At 43.8% G+C, this 24,881-nt stretch overlaps 1 protein-coding gene across 12 annotated transcripts in view; it reads right to left on the bottom strand.

The window, feature by feature from the left end:
* LOC309700727 (mitogen-activated protein kinase kinase kinase kinase 4-like) overlaps window positions 1-24,881 on the bottom strand; it is a 37,151-nt gene that overhangs the window by 10,370 nt on the left and 1,900 nt on the right. For 7 of the 12 annotated variants that reach the window (XM_082524483.1, XM_082524490.1, XM_082524488.1 and 4 more), the window contains exons 3-18: window positions 12,216-12,272; window positions 8,970-9,095; window positions 8,674-8,784; window positions 8,485-8,575; window positions 7,738-7,868; window positions 7,576-7,630; window positions 7,411-7,489; window positions 6,487-6,662; window positions 6,329-6,401; window positions 6,010-6,220; window positions 5,733-5,888; window positions 5,410-5,496; window positions 3,789-4,247; window positions 2,809-2,961; window positions 891-1,163; window positions 220-320 (exon numbers count right to left, since the gene is read on the bottom strand). In XM_082524483.1, the coding sequence (XP_082380609.1) occupies window positions 220-320; window positions 891-1,163; window positions 2,809-2,961; window positions 3,789-4,247; window positions 5,410-5,496; window positions 5,733-5,888; window positions 6,010-6,220; window positions 6,329-6,401; window positions 6,487-6,662; window positions 7,411-7,489; window positions 7,576-7,630; window positions 7,738-7,868; window positions 8,485-8,575; window positions 8,674-8,784; window positions 8,970-9,095; window positions 12,216-12,272 (2,339 nt within the window). The remainder of the gene's footprint in view (window positions 1-219; window positions 321-890; window positions 1,164-2,808; window positions 2,962-3,788; window positions 4,248-5,409; window positions 5,497-5,732; window positions 5,889-6,009; window positions 6,221-6,328; window positions 6,402-6,486; window positions 6,663-7,410; window positions 7,490-7,575; window positions 7,631-7,737; window positions 7,869-8,484; window positions 8,576-8,673; window positions 8,785-8,969; window positions 9,096-12,215; window positions 12,273-24,881) is intronic. The other 5 variants (XM_082524493.1, XM_082524486.1, XM_082524485.1 and 2 more) reach the window with 1 other exon arrangement.

The raw sequence follows: 24,881 nt of genomic DNA, 5'->3' as shown, positions 1-24,881 counted from the left end.
AATATTATAAGCAGTCATAATATTATGTCTTAATAATCTGTCTATTCTACCATTTGTTTTTATTTTCTGAAACTCTCTATTCTGAGAGGCACCCCTATGTAGGGGAGGGGTTACTGTTTTGTCTTTTACAACTTTTAACAGTGTGAGCATGTGAGCAGCTCTCTTAGACCACATCCACATAATCCAAAAGTAAGACACGCCTGAGGTCTCTTTACTCACCTGCCTGCGTTCCTCTGTCCGCCCTGATTGCTGGGCTGTGAAGGCAGAGGGGACTCTCTACGTGACAGTACAGGAGACCTGGATGTTGTCCTCACCGGTACCTGGGAGACAAGTATTTGATGATCATCACAAATCAATATGTTCCTAAAAACAATCACCTAATAGGAAAACAGTGTCATCAAACAAGAGAGCTTATCCTCTGGTTCAGGCTCATGCTAATTCAGTGAGCATACATTGGGATTTGAAGCTGAAGGGGAAATCAGCCAAGAATTTAAAAACTGTCCTAGTTTGACCACTGAAACAGAGATAATCTTAGGGCGTAGCTGAACACAGCGGAGCAGAGAACAGAACACCCCCACAACACAATGAGAGCGATTTAGATTAGAGGAATGTGCGGTTTTATTTCTCATTCATGATTTTGAATATGAGCGATGGGGTAATCTGTCGGCCCAGAAATTCAAAGTTGCTCTGATTCATTTGAATACGCCCTCACAGCAGTTTTAAGTGTTAACAAGTGAGACTAGACGCAGCAAGGCAGACGCACACAGCCAGGAGGAGGCTGAACAGCATGCTACGTAAAAGTGGATGAGAGGAAGTGAGCGATGGAGGAGAGATTTGAAGGCTGGGTGTGGGAGGAGGGGGGAGAAGGCAGCCGTCCCCCGGCACCTTACCTTGGGAGGGACCTCCTCGCTGCTGGCCTGATGTTCAAGCCTAGCCTGAGGGTGGTGGAGGGGAGGTTGGGGTTGGGGATCTGTGCGTGCAGGCGATGGGTGGTGGTGGTGGTGATGGTGGGGGTCCTGGGAGCGCAGGTGGAGTTGTGCAAAGCTAGAGGCCACACCGCCGGACTCGCTGAAGGACTGAGAGCGGGCAACCACGGGTGGAGGAGGAGGAGAGGGGGCAGCGCTGTTGCTGCTCTTTAGAGCAGCCAGGTGAGACCACTGGACCTTTTTGGGAGTCAGGAAGAGGAAGAGCAGGGGGGAGGGGGTGAAACAAGCAGACAACACAGTGAGACATGAGGGAAGATGCGTGTGGCTTTTTACATAATGTACACATGCACACGGCAGACAGCACAACACGAAACAATGACTTTTTCACTCCTACAGTCGGCGTTTTGTTTTTTTACAGGAATCAACCATTTGAAGAAAGAGGAGCCTGTGTCGGTGTGATAAATATGACGCTTCTGTTTCAAAAGTGTCATTCCAAATTACACATTACAATTTCTGAGCTTTAAAAAAGGTTCAAAGGCAGATTATGTTGCAATCAGCCTATCCCAGCTTTTCTGCTGAGTAACATACACAAGTAGTGCATTTTGCAGAAGTCTGCTGCAAGCAGAGCATCTAATTGCTTTTGCAATAAGCCACTGTCGTCAGTACTTGTTTTATATTCATGTTGTGAACCCACAATTAGATTTTTTATGTGCAAAGTCTCTTTACTGAGGAAGAGAAAAATGAAAAACAAAAACACTTTTCTTCACAAAAATCCTCAAAGTGAAGAAAAGCTTCTTTCAAATGTATTAAAAATAAAAAAACAAATGTAACAGATTTTTACTCCTCAGACACACAAACATGAGTTTAAGCAAAGTTAAGCTGAATTCTGCTTACAAACAAAAAACCCACAAATCTGGTCCATGTCTCCCCCCCCTTCCCCCCCAAAGATTGCAAAGTGCAGCAGATTTACTGAAGAGGTTACGGCTGCTATATGGCTGTTATTCTCCTCTAATTTAGTGTTGATTCGACAGAAATTGAACTGTCAGCGTGTGCTGGAGTTTTTTTAAACCCTCACTCTGAAAAGGTGATGAGGCTAAGTGTCTCACTCCCAAGTGTCTTAGCCACAGAGTCCAAGGTTGGTCATGCAGTTTTGCAGCCGTTATGATAAATTGGAGTTCAGTTTTTTTCCCCCCCCACTCTTCTCAAGTGGAAATATCAAAGAGTTCAGGAGGTTAAGTGGCAAAACTGTCCCATTTCTCTGTTGATCTGTTCTTGAATTGTTCTGTGATTGTGAGCTTAGTCTGTAAAAGGTACATATTCTCCCACAAATACCACTACACCCATCTCTGTATGGGCATTCTTGTAGGAAAAAGATGACGCCATAGAGCGGCCCAAGAGAAATCATGAATATGTTCAGTATATTCAGCAAAAAGGCTGCGCTGAGCGTGCAAAAAGGATTTCAGGAGGGTAAATTATAGCTCTATTTGCTCATTTGAAAGAAAAACATAAAACAAAGGCGAGAAATAAAATTACTGGCTTTTTAGCACTGGCGGAGGCAGTGATTGATGAACTCATTCACTATATCAGGAGCCTGTCATGTTTTTTTAAAACTACTCAGACTGCTGACTGAAGTGCTTATGACTTATTGTGAGTCTCAACAGTAGGACAAAAATAATACCCAGGGAAATCAAAAAAGGTGAACAGTCTAAAGCCACAGTTCAAACACACATTCTGCCCAGCCTCACCTTCTCCTATTTTTTATTTAATTTTTTTCTTTATTTGAAGTGGGCTAAATGTCTGAGAAAACTGACACAAATCCAGTGCAGCGACAGAATGAAGGAGGAGGAGGAAAAGGCTAGGGAGCAGCGGAGGAAGGAGTTACCTGAGGCTCCATGGGTCGGTGCATGGCAGATGCGTCGGACGAGGAGCCGCCGTTGGAGAACGGTTCAGAGGAGCGGGGAGGCAGAGGGGGCTGCTTGGGAGGAGGGGCGGCCTGAGGGGAGCCCTGAATGTTCTTACGGTAGCGCTCGTCGGCCTGAGATGGAGGAATTGTAGAGGGTGGGGGGAAAAAAGGGATGAGTATCAGGGAAAAATTGATCTTGTGGTCTCTTGGGAAACTTTTACATTTAACCAACAACGATCAGCAACATACAGCTGGTGACAACGATATTAAACATGCTTGAAGCCAACTGTGGGCAGCCATACAGACACAGATACATGTGCAGACGTAGGAGGAGAGGGACTCTTTCAAACATCCCAGGATTTAAGTATGCAGTGGGGGGAAAAGATCGCAGTTAATGACGCAGGCCGGAGACACTGCTTCGGTGCCCCTGCGTGTTAGTTTGGGCCTCAGTCATCCACATGCAGTGGCCCAGTCCACACACAGAGTCGACACAGCCACACTGAAGAATTTATCAGACTGGATGTCAAAAGACAAAGAGGAATCCCTGAAAGCTTCTTTATTCTAACTCTCCTAGACCTTAAATATATTTCTCTCTCGTTCAGCCAGCTCGAAATTTAAATTAAGATGACAATGTCCTGATGGATGACGAGCAACAGTGCAAGTGAGAGGAAGAGCAAAGAGACAGCGGAGGAGAGCAGGTTGTTTTATTCAGGACACAAAAAGGTCGGTTGTGAGCCCGTGGTTCTCCCTGGACCCCCTACTTCTTTCCTTCAAAAGGATGACTGTCTGAGAGCCCCGGCACTGTAACATGTTAGTTGTTGCTTTGGACCAGAACACCCACAACAGGCAAGTACGTGGGGAGGAAAACAATCCTTTATCATCATAACCACTGAGGCTGTGTGAAAGCAAGCAAGAAGAGGAAGGTGGAAAGAACAGGCAGAGCCGAGGAGGAGGTTCACCTCTCTGATAGGCTGAGGAGGTTGACTGACAGGCTCGCTGTCGGGCTCCGAGCTTTCTGTCTGAGGAGGGTTAGAGTCAGAGGGGGTTTCAGTCTGAAGGGAGCTGGGGGAGTTTGAGACCCGGCTCAAACTCTCATCAGTCCTCTCCTGCCCTGTTGCCTGGGATTTACTGCTGTCTGCAGGGATCGTCTGAGGGGCTCTGGAGGATTCACAGGCGCCCCTCGCTACAGAGACGGCAGAGTTGAGGACCTGAGCTTGTGGGAGTGTGGCGAGGGCTCTGTCAGGGGGCAGAGTGGCAGCCTGTGGCGGCTTACTATGGTCTGATGGGAGTTTTGTTTTGTCGCCAGGTTGCTGCTTGGAGTCGTGCTGCAGGGACAGCAGGTACGCCTGCTCCTGCTGCAGGCGCTTGTGGAGACGCTCGGCTTTGCGCTGCTCCTCGAGCTCCCGCCACTTGAACTCCTGTCGCAGAGCGTAGGGTTGGTTCAGGGTGGAGAGAAGAGGCAGCGGCCATGTTTGGCCCAACAAGTCTTTACAGAGGCAGATTATGATGGTGATCGTCGTCTCTTTAATCTTTCTTTTGACTCTTAGTCATGTTTGACTTGTGCTGTGCACACAAAACAAACTTGTCTCTTCGAATCATAATTACTATTAAACACGTGAAAGAACAATTTCTTCACATTTCTCTGCAGTGTAAACGACTCAAACACCTATTTAAAAATAAAGCCGCGCTGTGGAGCATTTCCTGATGACATCCACATGTCCGTCCATCATGCATCTGTGTGTTTCAAGGGTGGAGAAGGGCGGGGTGGGTGGGGCAAAAGAGCAAAACCCCACTCCCTACCTGGAGACACTCATACGCTTTGACATATTTAGCTATACCACTGATCCACTGCCATTCCTTACAGTTTTTACATCACCCATTCACGATGTGCAGAGGACAGACTTGCAAAAAGCTTAGAATGTCTTCCAATTTAAAACAAAATATCCTTAAAGTTAAAAAGTCACATTTGTTATTGATAAATGATGAACAATCGTATGCAAATACTGTAAAAGTTAAAATCTAAAATATTTTTCCTGTTTGTTTTTTAACCTTTTTTTATCATAGTGAGCTAGAATAACTGAACTTCTTTTAGCTGCTCTCTTTCCAGGTCACCACAGTGGATCATCTGCCTCCCCCCCGTCTCCAATGCATACCTCCACCTGGTCCCTACTCTCACTACATCATCGCATCTGCAAACATTACAGTCCAAGACATCACCATCACTAAATATGAAAGTGATCAGGGTTGATTCCTGGTGTAAGTGGGCTACAATGACTCAACAGCACCTTTAAATGAAAGGAAGAAAGGAGAGGAAAACAAAAATCCGGACCCTATTCACCTTTGGCTCCGCCTTACTGTCCTGGTCAAACTTCAGTACATATAATATCCAAGCAACTCAATGCCTAACTCCTGAGAATTTCATGCATTTAAAAAAAAAAAAGTCAGTAAAATGCATTAAATCAAAAGCTGTAATCCTGGAGATATAAATAGATTTATAAGTCATTTTCATATCTTGGAGGTTATGGAGGTGAAAGGACATTGTGATATAATAAGAAGGCTGAGTGTTTGTGTGTGACTGACCAGCAGCATGGCCTGCTCACGGAGCAGCTGCTCCTGGAGCATCTCGAGGTGTCTCTGCTCCTCTTCCAGCTGGCGCCTGATGTACTCCTGTCAGCAGGAAAGAAAACCCATCAAGGCTGCGCATGTCTCTTTAAATAAGCACCAAGCACAACCCTAAAAATCCATCTTAAAACAGATAAGAGGGATGTTTTGGCTTTGCTGCGCTACGATAAATACATCAAGTAACCCCTGAGCTTCATGTCTTCATTTTACAGAACCAACACACCAATTCACTTTGTGTTTCGCTGGCTTTAACTGCAGTAAAAGTAATTTCAGAAACAGACCTGCTCACGATCGTTCCTTCTCTTCTCGTCCTGCCGGCGTTCCTCCTCCTCTTTACGTCTACGATCCATCTCCTCCATACGCCTCTTTTCTTCTTGCTCGCGACGACGCTGCTCGCGCTCCTGTTGCCTCCTCATCTCCCGTTCGCGTCGCTGTTGCTGTGGGGGTATTTGTGGGGGGGGGGGGGGGGGGGGGGGGGGCAAATAAATTAAAAACAGGGTAAAAACTTCCCGAAAAACAGCACAACAAACGACACAACGAGTCGAAACAAAACCCTACCTCCTCTAACCGCCTTCTCTGCTCCTTCTGTTGCTCGATACGTTTCTGCCTCTCTGCCAGTAGTTGGCGCTTGTACTCCTCTTGCTCCCGGAGTTGCTGCTCCTGGAGGAGCTGCTGGTGACGGAGCGCCTCCGACCTCTCCTTGTTCTCCTGCTGCAGGCGGATGAAGTCACGCCGTAGAGTAGATTCACCTGGCACGTTGACAATTGAGCTGTATCGGTGTAAGAAAGAGACAAAAGGTTGGAGCTTTGTGAAACGCCTCCACCTGAGCAGGTGCACTTGTTTCCTTTCAGGGAAACGCTACAGGTGTAGAACATACCTGGGCTCTCCTTCTTGCTCAGGAGGATCCTCTTCCTCCTCCTCACTGCCACTGTACTCATATTCCGTCTCATCTGCACAAGGACAAAAACCAGTCACTCACAGCTTATGCATCCTACACTTTTCCAGCCTTTCATGATAATCGAGAAGCACACGCACCTTTCTCGCCCCTCTTTTTCTTCGTCCGGTCGATGTGGTCTTTGAGCTGTATGCGGACCTGCCGCTCGTTGGGCTGGTCTCGGATGAAGGGGTGCTTCAGCAGCTGCTCTGTTGGTGGGCGCTGCGTGTAATTCTTCACGAGGCAGCTCTCGATGAAACTGAAGAACTTTTTGGACCTGTGAGCGAGTTGGGGGAGAGAAACAACACAAGGCTGAGAGAGCGAATCAGAAACAGAAGTATTTCAGCCATGCAACGAGAAAGTGAAGCAGACATTTTTGCAAACACCCCACGACTCCTAACAGCGCTCCCTCCCCTTCACCAGACACTCGCCAGCGCAACAAAAACTGAGGTTTATGCACACAGACGAGCAGCATCAAACCTTTCATTACATATACTCCACGAAAACTGAAAAACGCTACACGCTGGAGTGAAATTATTATCACAACTGCACCTGCTGCCGAGAACCGTCAGATTCACTTGCGACAGCAGCAAATCAAACCGATATTTTATGAAACAGGGGTGGAGTATAAAATAAAACAGCGATTTCTGTTTGAAGACAAATGTAAAACGAGAGCCAGTTCATTAGAGCGTTCGAGCTCTGAGATGTTTCTGCAGTGCAGTCCAGAGCAGCGATCCAGTGTGTTTGTGCGAGTGCCAGGAGAGCCTGAGCCTGCCAGAGCAGGTGTACCACAGATGTTCGAGTCAGCAGCAGAGCACTAAGGGAAAGCTGAGCTCTTAGATTTAAGTCTCTGTAGCTGCCTGGGCTAAGGTCTGACATAAAACAAAATGCACATAAAAAGAACAGAAGGAAATCTGTGCATAAAATATCTCAGAGTAAATGTGTCAGGATTTTGCAGGGTAGCGAGGCGATTATATAGGACAGATACGTAAACAGTAAAAACGTCCTTTCCGGGTGGTGCTCACCATTTTTTAGATTTCAGCCGAGGAGGAGGATTTCTTGGAATGAGGAAGAGTGCACGCATGGGGTGCATGTCGCAAAGAGCTGAAAGAAGCGGTGCAAAAAAGTTAAAGATTCAAGAGGATTAAAAGATCAAGAAAAAACAAATGATAAGAGAAACAGGCACTCACGGGGCGCTCCTTCAGCCATTTCAATAGCCGTGATACCGCAGGACCACAGATCACTCTGCGAGAGAAGAAAACGCCCAATAAGAAAGCCATTCACAAGAATAATGCGCCTCCGCGGTTACAGGAAGTCAGGTTTTGAACGCTCGACACGTTGGGGAATCTTACTCGGTAATCATATGTTGCATCTGGGTTCTCGTCACAAGCGATGACTTCTGGGGCCATCCAGTAAGGTGTCCCAATGAAGGTGTTTCTCCTTCCAACTGTCCGATCCAGCTGAGCACTCACGCCAAAATCCACTGGAGAGATAAGGAGCGGAGACAGTCAGTTAAACGCTGTACGATCATCTTCAAAGACTCGATTTCAAGAAAGAGAAACGGGCCGCTGGAAAATAGCTTTCAGCCTTCTTACACACAAGCATAATCTTTTCAATGGTAGATGTAGCTATTACTGGCTAGCTTGGTTAGCAAGCTGCATCTGTAATTCACCGTAGCTGGCAAAATCTAGACTTAAAACAAAATGTGCAAACTTGACAACTTAAACTGTTTTAAGCACCACTGAATGGGAACCATTAACTATAGATACATTTAAATCTTACTGGAATTCATGATATTGAGCTATATTAAAATCTACAGCACTGGTTAAAATTGTCTTTGGCACCGTTCAGTACACATGTTTATAACTACTATAAAGTTTGGTATTTTAACATGCCCGTTTATAAAAATTGATTCTTTTGCCTGCCTCAAGTGGCCACCTGAGAAACTAGTTCGTCCGAAACTGTGGAGGTGGGCACTTTATAGATGTTTTAGAGTCTTGTGTTGCATGGCAAGAACAAGTGAGAATCTCTAAGTTAAAGTTGACACTGACATTTATTGGATCAAAAGGTATCAAAGATATGAAAACTCAGTCACTCACCTAGTTTAACTTCAGCATTCTCCGTCAATAACACGTTCTGGCCTTTGATGTCACGGTGGATGACGTGGTGGGCGTGTAAGTGGGCGAGACCCTGAGGAGGGTAGAGGAGATGCAATATTAGTGAAAGAAGGTAGAGAAGAGAAATGAGGAGAAGAGAGGGGAAAAAAGAGGGCGGGGGAATGTGCTCACTCTGAGGATCTCTCTGGAGATGTAGGCAATCCAGTCTTCCTTCAGCTGGTTCCCCTTTGTGTTCTTCACTAGGTCTGTGATGGAACCAGCACCACAGAACTCCATCACCAACTGCAAAACAGACAAAGTCAATGAAAAAAAATATATATTAAAATTAAAATACGCCTAGTTCTGGAAAGTTAATAAAAAAGGAAGGCTAGTAAAAGAAGTGAGCATCAGCGCTACAGTCTTTAGATTTTTTAATTTTTTTTTATTTTTATTTTTTTAAATGTCTTCACTGGATTTGAGGGGCTTACCCATAGCTGGTCATCGTGTCCCGGAGGGCTCTTCTTAATGAAAGCACCATAGTAGGTGGCTATGTTTCTGTGGTGGGAATACTTCTTCAGCATATTGATCTCCAGTTTAATTTCCTCTTCTTCATCCTAGACAAGCAAACAAACACAGGTGCACATTAAAAGAGGGCGTTTGGCCTTGCCCCAAAAAAATCTTTACGATGTGGCGTGTAGGCTCCTTTTAACCATAACCTGACCTCGAGTAACGTTTCATTTCACAAATAAATCAATTCACTTCCACACTTTGTGTCACAGCAAGTGTCGAGACGCGTGACAGCTCCCTGGTGCAACATCGCTGCAGCCTTTTCATGCAGCACGAGCGAGGAATGAGTCCTTTGTTTATGGATTACTGTTGCATGAATGATTTGCATTGTACGTTAGACACATCAGATAAACCTACAACAACAACCAGCGGCTATTATCCACAGAGCTGGAAAGAAAGCTCTGCCATGAACCTTCACCTGGAGAAAAAAAATAAATTATTACTTAATGGGTGTAGGATTACTTAAGGGAAGAGCAGGAACAGGAAATGGGCGCCTTTAAAATTTAAACGTAACCTAAAGGGAACTCTGAGGGATTAACGCGAAAGAGCTAAATCAAACTAGCAGATGTAGTGATCACGCAGCGTTTAATCTCTGCTGCAAACGACCTTTAGTTGCAGATAGCGGGAGCAAACCTGCCGCCATCGCTTCTTCACAAAAAGGTCAGAACTAGCTGCAGTGCAAACTCCCCACTTGCACCCTGTAGCAACTTGACACAGATTAACAGTGATGCACTAATTGAACACATGCATAGATCAGCCTGCAAGTGGTTTGCTTTATGGTTACATGGCCTATTATTTACAAAGTAGAGTGAGAGGAGTGGGGGGACAAGAGTACAAAGGTGGGGGTGGTTGCACAAAATTACCACTGCATAATGCAGTGTGTGCACGCTTCAGATATTTGTATATCCTGTCATTTCCATTATTAGCATTCTGCACCAAAATGTGTTACAGCCGATTTAAAGGTGATGCTGTGTGTGCATGTTACTACGCTGGATGGTGTGAGTGCATCGCACACAGCAAAATGGCAGTTGGCCGTCTTTACAGGCAGCCACGCTGCTGCTGCATGACTCGTTTGAGTTGACGTAAGCCTTTCTGTTGTGCGCATCCCCCTCCACCACCCCATCCTCCTCTGACCCTCCCTTCCCCGTGTACCCCCTCTCTGCTACGCAGCTGCTGGATTATCACACTCCCGACTGTGAAAGCCTCTCTGCCACGAGTCACATGGCGACTGAGTGGGAGAGACAATCATATGGTGATGCGTGTCGGAGAGAGAGAGGCAAAGGCGAGCAATACGTCAGCGCACGACGCACACACATAAGATGCTGTGGCACTAGGCCACACCCAGTATTCCTAATTTATGCTTGAAGATAAGATCTTTAGAAAGTGTAACTCAAGGATTTAACAAAGAGGAAACTCCAGCCGAGTTTCCTCTCATGTCTTAAAACATCTTTAAATCTCCAGGGGTGAAACCCCCCCCAAGACAAAACAGTTAGCCATGTTCTTTGTCTTTGATAGCCTGGTAATACATTTTCATAAATTAAAATCCAGTACAGTGTTTGCTAAAGTGTAACTGCTGGATCCCAAATTGCAGAAACATCCTTGGCCTTATGTCAAGAAGCGCTGCACATTCAAGGAGTAGAAATCCTTTTAATTTAACAGAAAACAGCACGTCAAAATGGAAAAGCATCCGTTTTTTAAGCTCGTGGCCTGTATAGCTGCAGAAAAGAGGACTTGTTTGGATTTGAGAATGTGGGTCACAGTGACCCTGCACAGAACCTCTGTGCCTGCAGATGAGCTCAACAGCCAGGACGTCAAGCGCGACACGGGCCAGCTGAAACATAACAAGCAGAAAAATAGCTGACAGATCTAACTGAAGCTCCGTAATTGAATATTTCAACCGTACGGTCATAACAGATCAAACTGAGTCATTATTTGAGCACCGTTTGAAGCCTACTAATTAACTCAGTCAAACTGACTTAAAAATCACTGTGTGAGGTCCACCAGTTAGTGAGCTTTGGCACTTTAATAGCAATGGGAGTGCACAGTCATTCGTTTGTGCGCAGGTAATAAAAACCAGGCTTAATCTCAGAATGATTTATGTCATGATAGAAGCAAGGGAAGATAGCAGAGCAGGCTAAACCTAATAACAGTCACTGTAATGCACTAAATACAGCCAAAGTCACACATAAACAGACTGAAGACAGACGTTAAAAGGGCCACCAGTGAAAAACAAAACACAAAAATACAGTCAAGCAGGTTTTAGGTGAAGTGGACACCTGCTTCTCGTGACGAGTGACTCCCTGTTCTCAGTGAGTGACTAGACGTCTGAAAAGGCACACCTAGTGTTTCACACACATCAGGAAACAGCTGGTCCATTCTCTCCCACACGATAACAAGTCAGTCGAGAGTGTAACTCTGACTCATTGTGACGTAAGCGCGCGTGAGGGGTGGCAAAAAGGCATGTCAGGGCACACGAGCTGCATTACCAGTTCCTGTTGAGCTTCTGATGAGGACTGTGTGACGGTAGGATAGAAACATGTTGCATCCACAAAGCAGTAAACGTGTCCTGACACCGGTGAAAATTCAGCTCGTGGCTGTCGGCTGTGATCCCCTCTGAGGAAGATGATGAACACTAGGCTGTTGCGCGCGACACGTTCAAACTGGGCTCCAGGATGGGTCCGGCATTTTACGCCCATGTTGCTTTCATCATAACCAACACAGTGTGGGTGGTTAGCCCTGCTGGTCTTCGCTGCTCCCCTCAAACCTTCTGCCTTGCGTTTCTGCATGTGTGCATATGTGGTTGTTTCTCATCTGCAGATGGGACCTCCCACAGCTGAGGGCAGCACGCTTGCTGCTAAATGACAAAGCTACCTAAAAAAAAAATCTAATTAAAATTAAGCAGCATCCTGTTGCCTCTACTCCTTCCCTGCTGCTGTTTATTAGTGAAGACAACTCATTACAGAGCGGGGCTTTTTCTCCTCTGCAACCTCTAAATATTCAGACGTAAGTTCCAGAGGAATGTGTGCAGATTTTTATGTTAACCAGACTCGAGTATAATTACATTTCACCACAAGAACATTTTTAGCACACCAATGATAATCCATTATGTTGCGCCAAATCTATCTTTTTGATTTAAAAGTATATGTAGGGTGACATTTAAGGCTTACCTCTGTGACATCCATGACCTTGATGGCAGCCAGCTGTCCAGTCTTGACATGTCGTCCCTGCAAAGACAACAAACAAAAGCATATGAGCATTCAAGCACATGGCAAAGGTCACTGTGGTCTTATCAAGTATGCTGTACATTGCTATTTAAATTGGGTTTTTTTTAAAGGAAAAAAAAAAAGCTTTAGTTATAGCCAATATACTCATTCAAAACAGGTGGTGAACTGGTTTATAAATTAACTGGTGTATCCACATTTGGTGACAGGTGGCTCTTTGGTTGTCCAAATATGGTCACATCCATTTTCCAAAACGCAAAGGATACAAAGACTACTCGTTTGAGGCCTTAACAAGATTAAAAAGGTAAAGTCAGTCCATTTATTAGGTTATTTAATAGAGGAAAAAAACAGATAAACATACTAATGGTATAAGTGTGTAACTGAACAAACTGATGCATTCTCATAATGCATCAATTAACAAAACATTTGCCTGCTCCAATGTGTTAAAAATATATTGGAGCAGGCATCAGTTTATGGAAGTCACCGTGTTGTAATGCCATCTTGAATACAGAGGCCGAGATGGACATTGTTGCACATAATCTCAATTTAGTTATGTGGCTAGAGAGAGCAGCGCGCCAAAGGTGGAAGTGAAGAGAGCTTCTTGGCATTTGTGTACCATGGAGGCAAATTTTAATTCACATTTGCATCTCCAAACTCAATGTATGAACAATCATAACTTAGTTTTATCATTCAAGAAGAGGTCTCCTTCACCAAAGAAGCAAAAACGAATAGAAAAGAGAATATGACTGGCTCTGGATAAAATGCCATCCTCAGACATCATCTCCTGAACTGAAGTCAGCAGCAGCTGGTTATAAGTTAACATTATGCTAGCTAATGTTAGGTTCAAGTATCCTAAAAATATCAGTTTCTCTCTAATAAACACTAACGCCAGCCAACAGCATAAACAACAGCGGGTCTTACTGACAGGATATCCTCAACAACTCACCTCAGGATCGCTGTCAGAAGCGAGCTTGTTTGACTTGTATCAGACTCGTTTTGTTAAGTTTTACAGGTTCCTTCAGAGTAAACAAACAGACACGAGGTAAACAGCAGCCTGACAGCCTACACTCACTACAAATACTAGAGGTGGGAATCACCATACATCCCACGATACGATATTATCACAATACTTAACGCACGATACGATATTATTGCAATTTTTAAAAATATTTTGCGATATTCAGATTCTGTACATAAAGGTAAACTTTATCAATATTCATTTTATCTAATATCAAAGTCTCGCACTCAGTCCTTCTCTCATTTCAGTCAGTTTTATTGTTGACAAACTGAACGGTTTGCATTACAGTCTATGGTAAATGGTAAATGGCCTGTATTTATATAGCGCTTTACTAGTCCCTAAGGACCCCAAAGCGCTTTACATATCCAGTCATCCACCCATTCACACACACATTCACACACTGGTGATGGCAAGCTACATTGTAGCCACAGCCACCCTGGGGCGCACTGACAGAGGCGAGGCTGCCGGACACTGGCGCCACCGGGCCCTCTGACCACCACCAGTAGGCAACGGGTGAAGTGTCTTGCCCAAGGACACAACGACCGAGACTGTCCAAGCCGGGGCTCGAACCGGCAACCTTCCGATTACAAGGCGAACTCCCAACTCTTGAGCCACAGTCTAGTCCAACTTAACTGAATGCAACCATCTGGTACAATTATAGCTATTCTGAACTACGCAATTTATGAAACCTATGCAGCCCCTTCAGCAACTGAAGAATTTGAAAGTAAATTAAAACAAAATATAATTTTACATTAAATAAAAAAGTTTTAAACTTAATTAAAATAAAACATGTCTTAAATTAAAATAAGTAAACTGTCATGTTTATTGCTGCCAAAAAAAAAAGTTAAACACATTTGGACAGTGAAGGAATGTCAGGATTCTTGCTCAGAAAAAGGATCAACATGCTCTGAAGTCAGAACACAAAAACCTTTTTTGTAACAAAATATCGATTTCTGCTGTCCCTGTATCGATACATTATTAGCAAACAAAATATCACGATACTACACAGTATCGATTTCCCCCCCACCCCTAACAGATACCATAGCCAGGACTATGCGCTTGAATTGGGAGGGCAAAAAGTAACAAAGTTAACTGCAATCTGCAGTCTGACATCTAGTGGAGATATTTTACACACTGTAACTTTAAAGCCATTAAACGAGTAGTCCACAACTCACTGCATGTCCTCTGTTATACAGTCTTTGCCATTTTCATACATAACACAATGACTTATTTTAAAAAAAAATATAGAAAATAAAAAAAATTCCTGAGTTGCAACCCCAATACAAGCACTTCAATTACTGTATCTAATTAAATTACATGTTTGACGGCCATTTTTACCATATATTTCACACGGGAACTGAGATCAAGAGTTGGATTGTTCCTATCAAAGAAAGCAGTTTCAAGTCTTTTGTATCCCACAGCCCATGTAAAACTATGATATACACAGCACCAAACAGAAACATGCGATTCCCAAGCCATGAAGCCCCGACATTCCCAGACTTCTCTGCTCTCCTAGCACCCTACTGCCACTCCTTACATAAACAAAGGGACCAAAATAGTGGCCTCCCTACATCCCCCTCCCTCCCCTCAACCCTGAGACGAGATAAAACATGGGACATTTTTGGAAGCTGACCCACATGGGTATTCCCCTTCTCCACTGCAGTGATACTCTGTCTCTCTGCCTACCACTGCTGCAATGTACCGGACACACGTGTCAATTCACTGTACAGTCTTTGTGCATGGCTACAGAGAAAACGGCTTCTCACACACATATGTGCAGCCTCCCTGCCGACACCACCGTCGTCATCTTAGCCAGTGCATTCCATAGTCAATTGAAACTGTATGGATTATGACAATAAAAGCTATGCAGGCTTTGGGGCCCTCTGTTTTCACTGGGCAGGAGAGGTGGGGGCGATGAGAGGGACACTTTACAATGACTTTAATCCTCTCCACTTTGATCCCAGGGGTTGCCTCTGCAAAAACAACAGAGGCTGACATTGTAGCCGTCACCTCCTCGTGCACATGCAGTCTGTTTTGCTAGTTTACAGGTGCAGCCGAGGAACTCCGCAGTCATCCTCATGCCTCATGTGCACTGAAAAAGTCAACATTAAATGATTATGATTTTTGAGTCAAACATAATTAACTGAATCTTAGATTGTATTATTGTTAAATCTTTATGTAGTTAATACTTGTTTAAAGCTTCTTAAAAACAAAGAGTTTCTGGGAAAACCTGACAGGCATTTTTCTCCATTTTCAGACCAAATGACTAATTGGTTCATTGAGAAATGACTGGGAGATTAATCAGTGTACTATTGTGATAGTTACCACCTTATTATAATGGAAACAATAAAAATTTATCCATCCTGTGACTTCAGTAACATATTAGTCAGCTAATTGAGAAATGAGCCAAACATGCACTGGGTCCCTGGATGTCTACAGGAAGATTTCACTGCGTGAGTCACGAACTTTGTTTCTAACTACCGACCACAAACAAGACCAACACTGAAAAGGAGCAGAAAGGAGAAAAATAATCAAGACCGTCTTTGTGTTTTGGCTCTTCTGCAACCCCTCTCCCATTAGCATTAGAGCTCACTCTCAAAGACAACTTGTTGGATCCAACGCTGTGACGCTTTCATCCAGGGGATGAAAAAAATAAATAATAATAATAATAAATCTGATGCTATTTGGATTTTCCACAAAGACCATCCGCATAATTGCGGGATACATTCAACTCAATAACAACGCAGTTAATCTCCCTCGTTGGCTGTTAATAAATTAAAGCTGTTAATTCGTACAGTTTTACAGTTGACAGCGCCTTGATGAATGTGTACAAAACTATGACAGCCAAGCTAAAATTCCTAGTCATATAAATCCAAGTTTTTTTTCCAGCTTCTGGGAGGGTTATCTAAGCCACAAGGTTATTGCATTTTGATACCACAACACAACTGGGTTACACATCATTAGCACATGAGCAATGAGAGGAGTGCTTGGTTTACAGTCAAGCTCCAAGTTTTGACTTTATCCTCTTACAACATGCACTTATTGTGAAAACACTTTGGGGTTAAACATTATGTTGCACAAGTAAACAGAAATGAATCAGCACATATGAAAATAAACAGGCTTTCAGAAAAAGAAAAAAAAAAAAAAAAAAGGATGTCACCAAATCTATGCAACAGATCCTAAAACTACTCTTCTTAATCTGGGGTATTCTTACAAGCACTGTCAAAAAATAAGCTCTAAGAACTGGTCTAGCAAGAGCTTAGCAGGCACTTAGCCATACCAAGTGCAGCTTGTAGACATGTTCAAACTCCAACCTGTTCTGAGTCAACTCATCACATGGCGACACTTCGTCAGGAGTCTTACGTGTCAAGATTTAAAGCACTGGGTACCCTTTCAGCACCATTTTCAACATGCAGGTTAGTCCATTTGACGTTAATAGGTCCCTAAATGCAGCGGTAAATAAGGTCTGCCGGGGTATTGTCACTTTCAGTGGATGGAGCAAAGAAAATTCTGCAGGCTTGCTACATATGAGATTTTGCCAGAAGTCTGAAGAGTATTTTTCTACTGTGAAAGAGTGAAAGACATCCCACAAAGATTAAAAAATAAATAAAATAATTACCAGGCGGGACATCTTTTTGTTTCGAGGTGAGCGATTAACGTCATCAGTGAGTGTCCTAACTGTTAACGCCAACTTTGATCCGCTGTTATTTAGACTTACTTGGCAATGAAAGTTTTTTGTTTGTTTTTTTTTACTTTTCCCTCATAAAGACGACATCTGATGACGTCGCCTGTACCCTTAAAGATAAGTTTTGACACCTCGGCGTATGTCAAAGACGTGGTTTGAAGACCATTAGAACCATTTCTGGGTATTCCCAAGGGTAGCTGCATAGGCAGAGACCACCCTCACCCACTTCTGATCCATACCCAGTCATTTTGGTCTATAAGCAAGCCTGAAATATGACAGAAACCACTCTGTACAGAAAAGCGCTTCAAAAGGTTACTCCCAGCAGTCTTTCAAGGGGTAAACCATTGAGTATGGGATGAGTTGGGAGTGAGTAAGTTTTACAAACTTGTGCAAATGCACAATCATCTGATATGTATAGAAGTATCACTCCCTTTAAAAATTTGTCACGGGGTTCCAAAAAGAAGGCAACAGAGACACTTCTGCTTAAGTTAAACCCAATTTTAGCAACAGACATCATAAACTGTTACATGCTGTCTGGTCTCTAATGCGCTCTGTGACAGTTTGCCTCATGTCTTCACAGCAGAACTGACTGACCACACGTCAACTTCCACTATTTTTTAATATCCCAAAGCTCCTACATAGGCTTGAAACTAGTCTTTAAACATGTCTTGTTTATAAATTTATAGTAATTAAATATATTAAGTAATTCCTAACTAATCAGACAGCCGGTGAGGCTCAAGTTATTTTATTGAATAAATCAATATTCAGCTGATCGGTTCCAATCAGTCATGCAGTAGAGCCCATGGTACAAAGCTGGGGATGGGAATCGACTTGGGTTGATCAGAGGAGGCCTGCAGCTAGGCACTGCAGGGCCCGTTGAAGTAGTCAGCTAGGTGTGGCTGTGGAGGGGTTATCTGAGGCACTCAGCTATCACTCAGCCCTCCCTGGCCTCCATCTCTACTCCTCCATCACAGCTCCTCTTAACCATGGCCAGATGAGTTCCTGGCAACCCTCCAGCTCAGCACTAAAACCACTGAATGACTTACTGCCTTCAGAGCCAAAGACATTAACTTAAAAATCTACCCTAAAACTAAATATGCTCCACTATAAGGGCTTCCATTAACAACGCTGTGGAGAAATCTCACTCAACACAAGAAACCCGATAAGGAAAGCTGCTTTAGAGCTGCCATAATGGGCTTTCCCGTTATTTCACAAGCCATGTGAAGAACACACACACACTTCACGCGCTGTCATAGTGTCTGCGATGTTTCACAATTACAGGTACGGCTCCGTTTGTTTTGGAGACTAATAAATCCAGCTGAAGATCAGTGTTGGGAAAGCAGTGATTCATGTTTTTTTGGGTGGATTTTCACTTGACAGAAATGAGCGGCAATGCTCAGCAGTGTTGTTAGCGGTCCGCCTACAGAGCCAGTACGGACAAAGGGGGAGTACTGGTTTCCACAAGACTGACCTGAACCTCTGCCTCCCTGCATATTTCGCATTAAAGTAAGATCGACCTGGGAACCCATCAGCTAGCCTGCTGACCAGACCTTGAGAGATCCAGCGACGACAGAAAATAACCATTAGCGATGCAAAGTAGGCGGGTCTCAAGTTAAAATTAACATTGAAGTAAGCAATTCAAGTGACTACCAATGAGAGTAAGTTAATTTGTATATGATGGGGTGGTAAAAGCATTACTTATTTTGTCTTTTGTTCTGGTCTCTGTCAAGATGGCGGCAGACACTCACTGTTGTACCTCTCTCTTGAGGTCCTCTCTGTCAACTCAAAATTTTTGGACAGTACTGCCTTTCTCACCCAGACCTATGTATACTAACAGTATTCCCTATTCCCATTGGTAGTACCTTGAAGGGGGGTTAGGGGGCTCCTTTTGAATCCAAAGCTTTGAATGGCCATTCATCCATTTCTACTGCTTATCCAGGTTCGGGTCACACAGGTAGAAGCTCAGACTTCCCTCTCCCCAGCCACATCTTTCAGCTCATCCAGGAGGGCACACCAAGTCCAAAGCCGGCTGAGAAATGGTTTGCCCCGGTGCATCCTCCTGGTATGAGATACCCGCAAACACCTCACCCAGGAACCATCATAGTCAGATGCCCGAACTTCCTCAACCGGCTCCTTTCAATGTGGAGGAGCAGCAGGTCTACTCCGAGTCCTTGACCCACCTCCTCATCCTACCTCTAAGGTAAAGCTCAGCCACACTTTGTAGGAAACTCATTTCCAGTGCATGTATCCACAACCTCATTCTTTCAGTCACTACCCGGAGCCCATGATCATAGTTTGAATGGTAACTCGACAGCGTCGCTTTTACGCTCAGCTCTCTCTTCACCAGAACAGATCAGTACGGCGTCCGCCTGGATTGTCCACTTGCACTGGGAGTACCAGCCAATTTCCAGGCCTTCCATTAGAAGCTGCCTGTTCTCAGATTTCCTCTTCTGCCAGTAATTGTTTACGAATGCAGATCCATTTTTAAATTGTGAGCAGTCATTGGTTGTCTGATGCATTTCAGCAAACAACATCGCTGGTACTTGAATGTAGCCACAGCCTGCTCGTTGATGCCCTGGCTGATCGTTATTAGACTACAAATGGAAGCCAGAAAGCTTCTGCTGCCAAAAATAGTGCATCTTTCCTACAAATCCTGCATATTCATATCTAGAATCTGTTTATTCTGATCAAGCAAAGCAATTAGTTTCACACAGGCTGGCTTTATAACCAGGTCAAACTTCTGCTACTTGCCAAAAAGATAAAAATGGCTCCATCTTCCATTGCACAACCTAGTGCTGAAATTGAGCGACATGCTCTCTAATTAGCCATGCGGGTGCAAAACAAACTTGGTTTCACATTATTAGTTCACACAGTGAGGGAAGAGAGAGAACTGCTTGCAGTGGTAGTTTAGTGCTTTTAAAAGGCTACCCATGTTAAGACCGAGGAGATGGATGACCTCAGTCTTTGCTCAAGTCATGAGAAGCTCTAAGGTGACATCTGAACCAGCAGAGTGAGCAGGTGGGCAGACAAAAGTCAGAGCCTCCATGTACCTTTCACACATATATTAAGACTTCTGCCTGCAGATAAATTCCAGGGAAAAAATGATCCATCAGCCGTTAGAAGCAGCACATGACATGTAAGGCTGTGAGCTGCCTGTGCTTCTCCGGGCTCTGCTGCTGCATACCAGCACACTGACCCAATTCTCACACAGAGACACACAAAGCCTCGGCCCTGCTGCCTCCGAGCCCAGCTCTCCCCAGAGAAGCACGGATGGAAGTGGCACAGAAAGAGATGAGAAAGCAGAGAGGGGAGTGCGCGAGCGAAGGGATGAGGAGGGAAAGCCGGGAGATGGAAAAGGTGAAAAGGAATGCGCAGAGAAGAGGAGCAAAAACACAGAAAGCTGAGTAATGGTCTGAAACAAGAGGCCAGTTGATGTGACAGGACAAGTATTGATCACTGCTGCAGCAAAGGCTTAAAAACGCATTGCCTGTACATTTCAACAACACTAAAGATGTGAAAGCACCGAAGACTAAGGCTGCAAATGACAGCTCTGTTTCTCTTCACCTGCCAATATGCAGTTTTCACACAGTGAAGTGTCCTAGTGAAGGTTTTATATAAGCGTCAACTGAATGTGGGATGACTGGGAGCCATTAAGAAGTTAAAATAAAAAAAAGAAAGATTTAGAGCATTAAAACAAGAGATCTTGAAGAGAAAGAGCTATCATGTAAAGGCGCTGGAGGAAGACAGGCAAGAGGCTGTCTCGTCTGCCTGCGCCTTTGTGTCTCATCTCAACACCACTCAAGTAATGAGGCGGCTCAATGAGCTGCACACAGACAGCAACACACACTCACGTACGCGCATACACACAGACAGACACTGAAAGTTTTGTTCGGGCAGTGTGGCGAGTCAGGGGACACTGTAAGTCTTGTGACACCCATTAGAGAGAGGGTCACTGTGGGGGAGATGGGGACAATAAGGGATACACAGCGTCAGATAGAGAGGATGCAGAGTAGAGGAGTGTGTTGGATCTCATATTCACCAATTTAATACGGGTTTGAAATGTTTCACTCATCACGCAGGGCCTTCAACGCCCACCGATTCTGACCTAACAGCTGCACGGCCAATCAGCAGCCGAGCTCCCGGGACCTTTACCACAGAGCCCTATATGGCACTTATCAATTAGACACTGTCACAAGGCCCAGCTATGGCATCGAACCCACAGGCCTGCAAGAAAACCAGCCATCACTTGTCCTACATTCATTAACTCAATGTGACTGGCAGAATAGCCGCAGGCCCGCATTCCTACATATTAAATTATAATCACAAGGATTTTCTGGAAATGACAATCGGGACTTAAGGGCTAACCAGTCTTATAATTTCTCTCTTCATAAGCAATTTCAATTTTTCACAAAAATTTACAAGCTGCTCAATAGATAATATTCAAATTTTATAGCTTTTCCAAATCCTTGGAATTTGACTTAGAATTGTGTAACATCTTGCCAAATAAACAATTTTTATTCAAATTTCCAGGTCTTAAAGATTAAACTGATATTGCTGATATTGGGTGGACTAATACTGGATTACCACTGGGAACTCGTCATGATAAGACTGGACAAACTGCCTTGCTCTCTTAGTGAATCTGGTTACCCTAAAGGCAGCAGCACAGGGGTTGATGAAGATTACCCTGAAGCCAGATGAGCTCCAGTTTAACTTCAGGGTGATCCATCTACAGTGACCTGATAGTCGCTGCTTCAATCATCTCAACTGTAACCAAATCCAATCTTTCACTTCATCATTTCTTTAAGCTAATTACCAACAACAACCAGTCAGGTTAGCCCCGAGGTAAACATCAGTCTCCCCCTGTGGCTGGTAGGCAATGAAAGACTCCATGAGAGGTTCTCCTCCTTCCTCAGCAGCAGCTCCAACCCTTCACACATAGCTAGCCCCCTGAGGACTGCTTCTTATTCTTATTCTGAGGGAAGGGGGTGAGGCTGCCCCAGAGGTCAGGGGAGAAAACAAAGGACAGCACTACTGAGGCTCAAAAATCGTAATGTCTTTTATTAGCTTCCTGGACAAAAATCAGCCCTCTGTATATGATACCCTTAAATGAAATGTGAGGGACTAGAAATGACTGTTTCATGCAGTGCATATGCAAATATGAAATCATCCCTGCAATTCTTTGATCCCCCCCCAGTATTCAGCCACGTGACCATCACGGTGATGTCACCAAGTGATGTTGCTGCACCACATCCAACATGGATTTTGCCGCACCACATCCAACATGGATTTTGCCCACATGAAACATGGTGGTGTGAAAATACTGGTGGCACAGCCTTGGCACATCCCATGGATGCACATCAGGCAGGTCAGCAGGGGCCCCTTGCCTCAGACCTGACTATATATGGCCATTCTGTAGAGCAGAGAGAATCTTCCCCACATACCATGCACAATATGAAGAATCATGTCTTTTTCTGAGTTTCTCTACTATCTCTCCCTTTTTTTAAATACTTATATCCAGAAGCAGGTCTGCTAAGCCAGCTGGTCCAGGGCCAACTGATAAAGAGGGAGAAAAGCTCAGTGAGACTCTCGTCATGCACTGCAAAAAGCAGTGTGTATTGCTTTAACATAACTAATGATAAATTGGGTGCGACAGACCTACACTGCCTTCACAATGACTGGATATTCACTACAAACTTTATACGATGGGTCATGACCGACAGAACTCTTTAGACATGCCAGAACTGGCTAATAGCACAGTTTTAAGCTAATTTGTGTTGGGAATTTAAACAAAAGCAAGGACTTCATTTTAAGGTTTCTGAACGAGCTACAACATCCAGCACTCAAGTGACAAAACTGCAGTACCTTAAATGACCACTTGAGGCTGTCTCTAAAAGACCAAAGTTCCTCATAGGGAAAAAAAACAACTTAACAAATGCCCATCATGAAACTCAACACATTAGCAGCTTTCTTATTTAAACAAACAAAAGCTATATAGACATTTAACTTCAACTCACCATTTGAATTGTATGAAGAAGTTAATTAAGTTAGTTTATCTGTAGAGTCGGTGCCTTTTGGGGCTTTTTTATCTGATATAAGATAACATGAAGATTCCTTTATTGGCGCCATACTTGGGCATCATACAGTGAAATCGGAGCAGCGCTATGGTTTCAGCAGACTAGCATACATGCATTTTACATGCTTTACTCATGCATACAGTACAGCAAAATAATATATATAAATTTCTTTATTTTGTATGTGTTTGTAGTGCTATAGTCTGACAAAAAAAACAACAACACTGTGCAGTTGATTGTATAAAATGTCCACAGAAAAAGGGAGACCCCCCCCCCCTCAATTTCTATTTCTCGCTAGCCAAACTTACTAGCAGCTGATAGCTTAGCACTAAACACATTGAAATATGGTGATTTCTGGCACCAAAACACAAAGGCAATAATTCTAAGCAAAAGGCTTTAAAACTGAATTTCAAAAACTATTGGGGTGATGTAACAGACGGTCCATCTTTTTATACAGTTTGTTTTTCTGTAACTTCTAAACTCCAAATAAAACCAAACAGGTTGGACTAATATTTATATTTATAATTTATATGCTGGCCTTTCAGCTAAAGTACACAACCATATTATTTATAAAATTTATGAATCAAGTTAGATTAAGTGCATTCAATCTGTTTGGAGGTCCAGGCTTTCATTCCAATCAGCTTGTTGGTCAAAGCAATATTAAAGAGGTTTCTATTTTTTTTCTTTTAGCTATAAAGTCATTTTCATTATGGCTTTCAGTCAAAAACTGCTGTGCTGTGTTTTCAAAAGCAACTGTAATCTGGCATCTCTCCAGTGGCAACGGATGCCCTCTTGGCAAAGAGCACTGCAACGCAGCATGGCCACACGAACCTTGACTTGGCAATTTGGGTCTTAGAGAAAAAGCGTGCTCCATTAATCTTTGAGGATAAAGCGTAAAGCTGAAAGTAGGAGGACACAGCACAAGTGCCATGCATACATTTTAAGTGCTATTGGTCAAAACAAGACTTTGTGTTATTATCACACTCATATAGCTTATTTTATGCCTTCCAGTGATGAAAATCTTTCTACATTACACCAAACAAATTTCTTGTTTAACACAAGCACCAGCCTGAAAAAGGTCAAAAAATGTAAAATTGGTAAAATGAGGACTAGAAAACCACGAAATCTGGCAAAAACTAAAACAAATCATTTTAGTCCCTCCTCCTCCTTTCTGTGCTCTAAAATGACATATCAGATATCAATATCAGACAGGACTCGGTGGTTAGAGTGGATACTGTCACGATCACTTTATTGTAAGGTTGTCAGAAGACTGATATGAATGCAAAATATGCATGGATACGCTTGACACCAACTTTTAATGGAGAGCAGACATTCTACTCCCAATAATCTGCCTAAAAAGGAACAAAAGCCACAAAAGCAAAGCTCTCAAAGGAATTAAAAGTCACCACAAAATCAGAGTAAAGAAGCTTAGTCACATTTTTTTTTTCATAAGATAACACAAAGGGGGGGGGGGGGGGGGGGCGCTTGCACACTGTGACCAAGTGCTGGACAAAGCAGCAAAGGCCTCAGAGGGAGAAGAATCTCCACCCCGTTTTCACTTGGGGGCTGCTGTGATTATTCAGTGGGTCCGACTTTGAAACCCTACAGACAAACACCTCCTTTCTGTGGATCTGACTGACTGGGAGACCCAAAAAGAGCGAGGGGACAAGCTAAGCTTTGTGAGAGCGGTGAGCAGGTTCTGTCTGGAATTGGACAGCTGCTCTTCTACCAGTTACACCCTCCACCACCTCCTCCTCCTCCTCTAGCGCCTCAGTCCCACTGCACATGCTCACAGGCCACATGCTCGTGCCGTTTTAACATGACAGCCAGGCTGCTGA

The sequence above is a fragment of the Aulonocara stuartgranti genome (genome assembly GCF_965226115.1).
Source record: "Aulonocara stuartgranti genome assembly, chromosome: 23".
Taxonomy (NCBI): Eukaryota; Metazoa; Chordata; class Actinopteri; order Cichliformes; family Cichlidae; genus Aulonocara; species Aulonocara stuartgranti.
The sequence above is the reverse complement of the archived record's forward strand: the minus strand, read 5'-3'. Positions and strand labels throughout refer to the sequence as shown.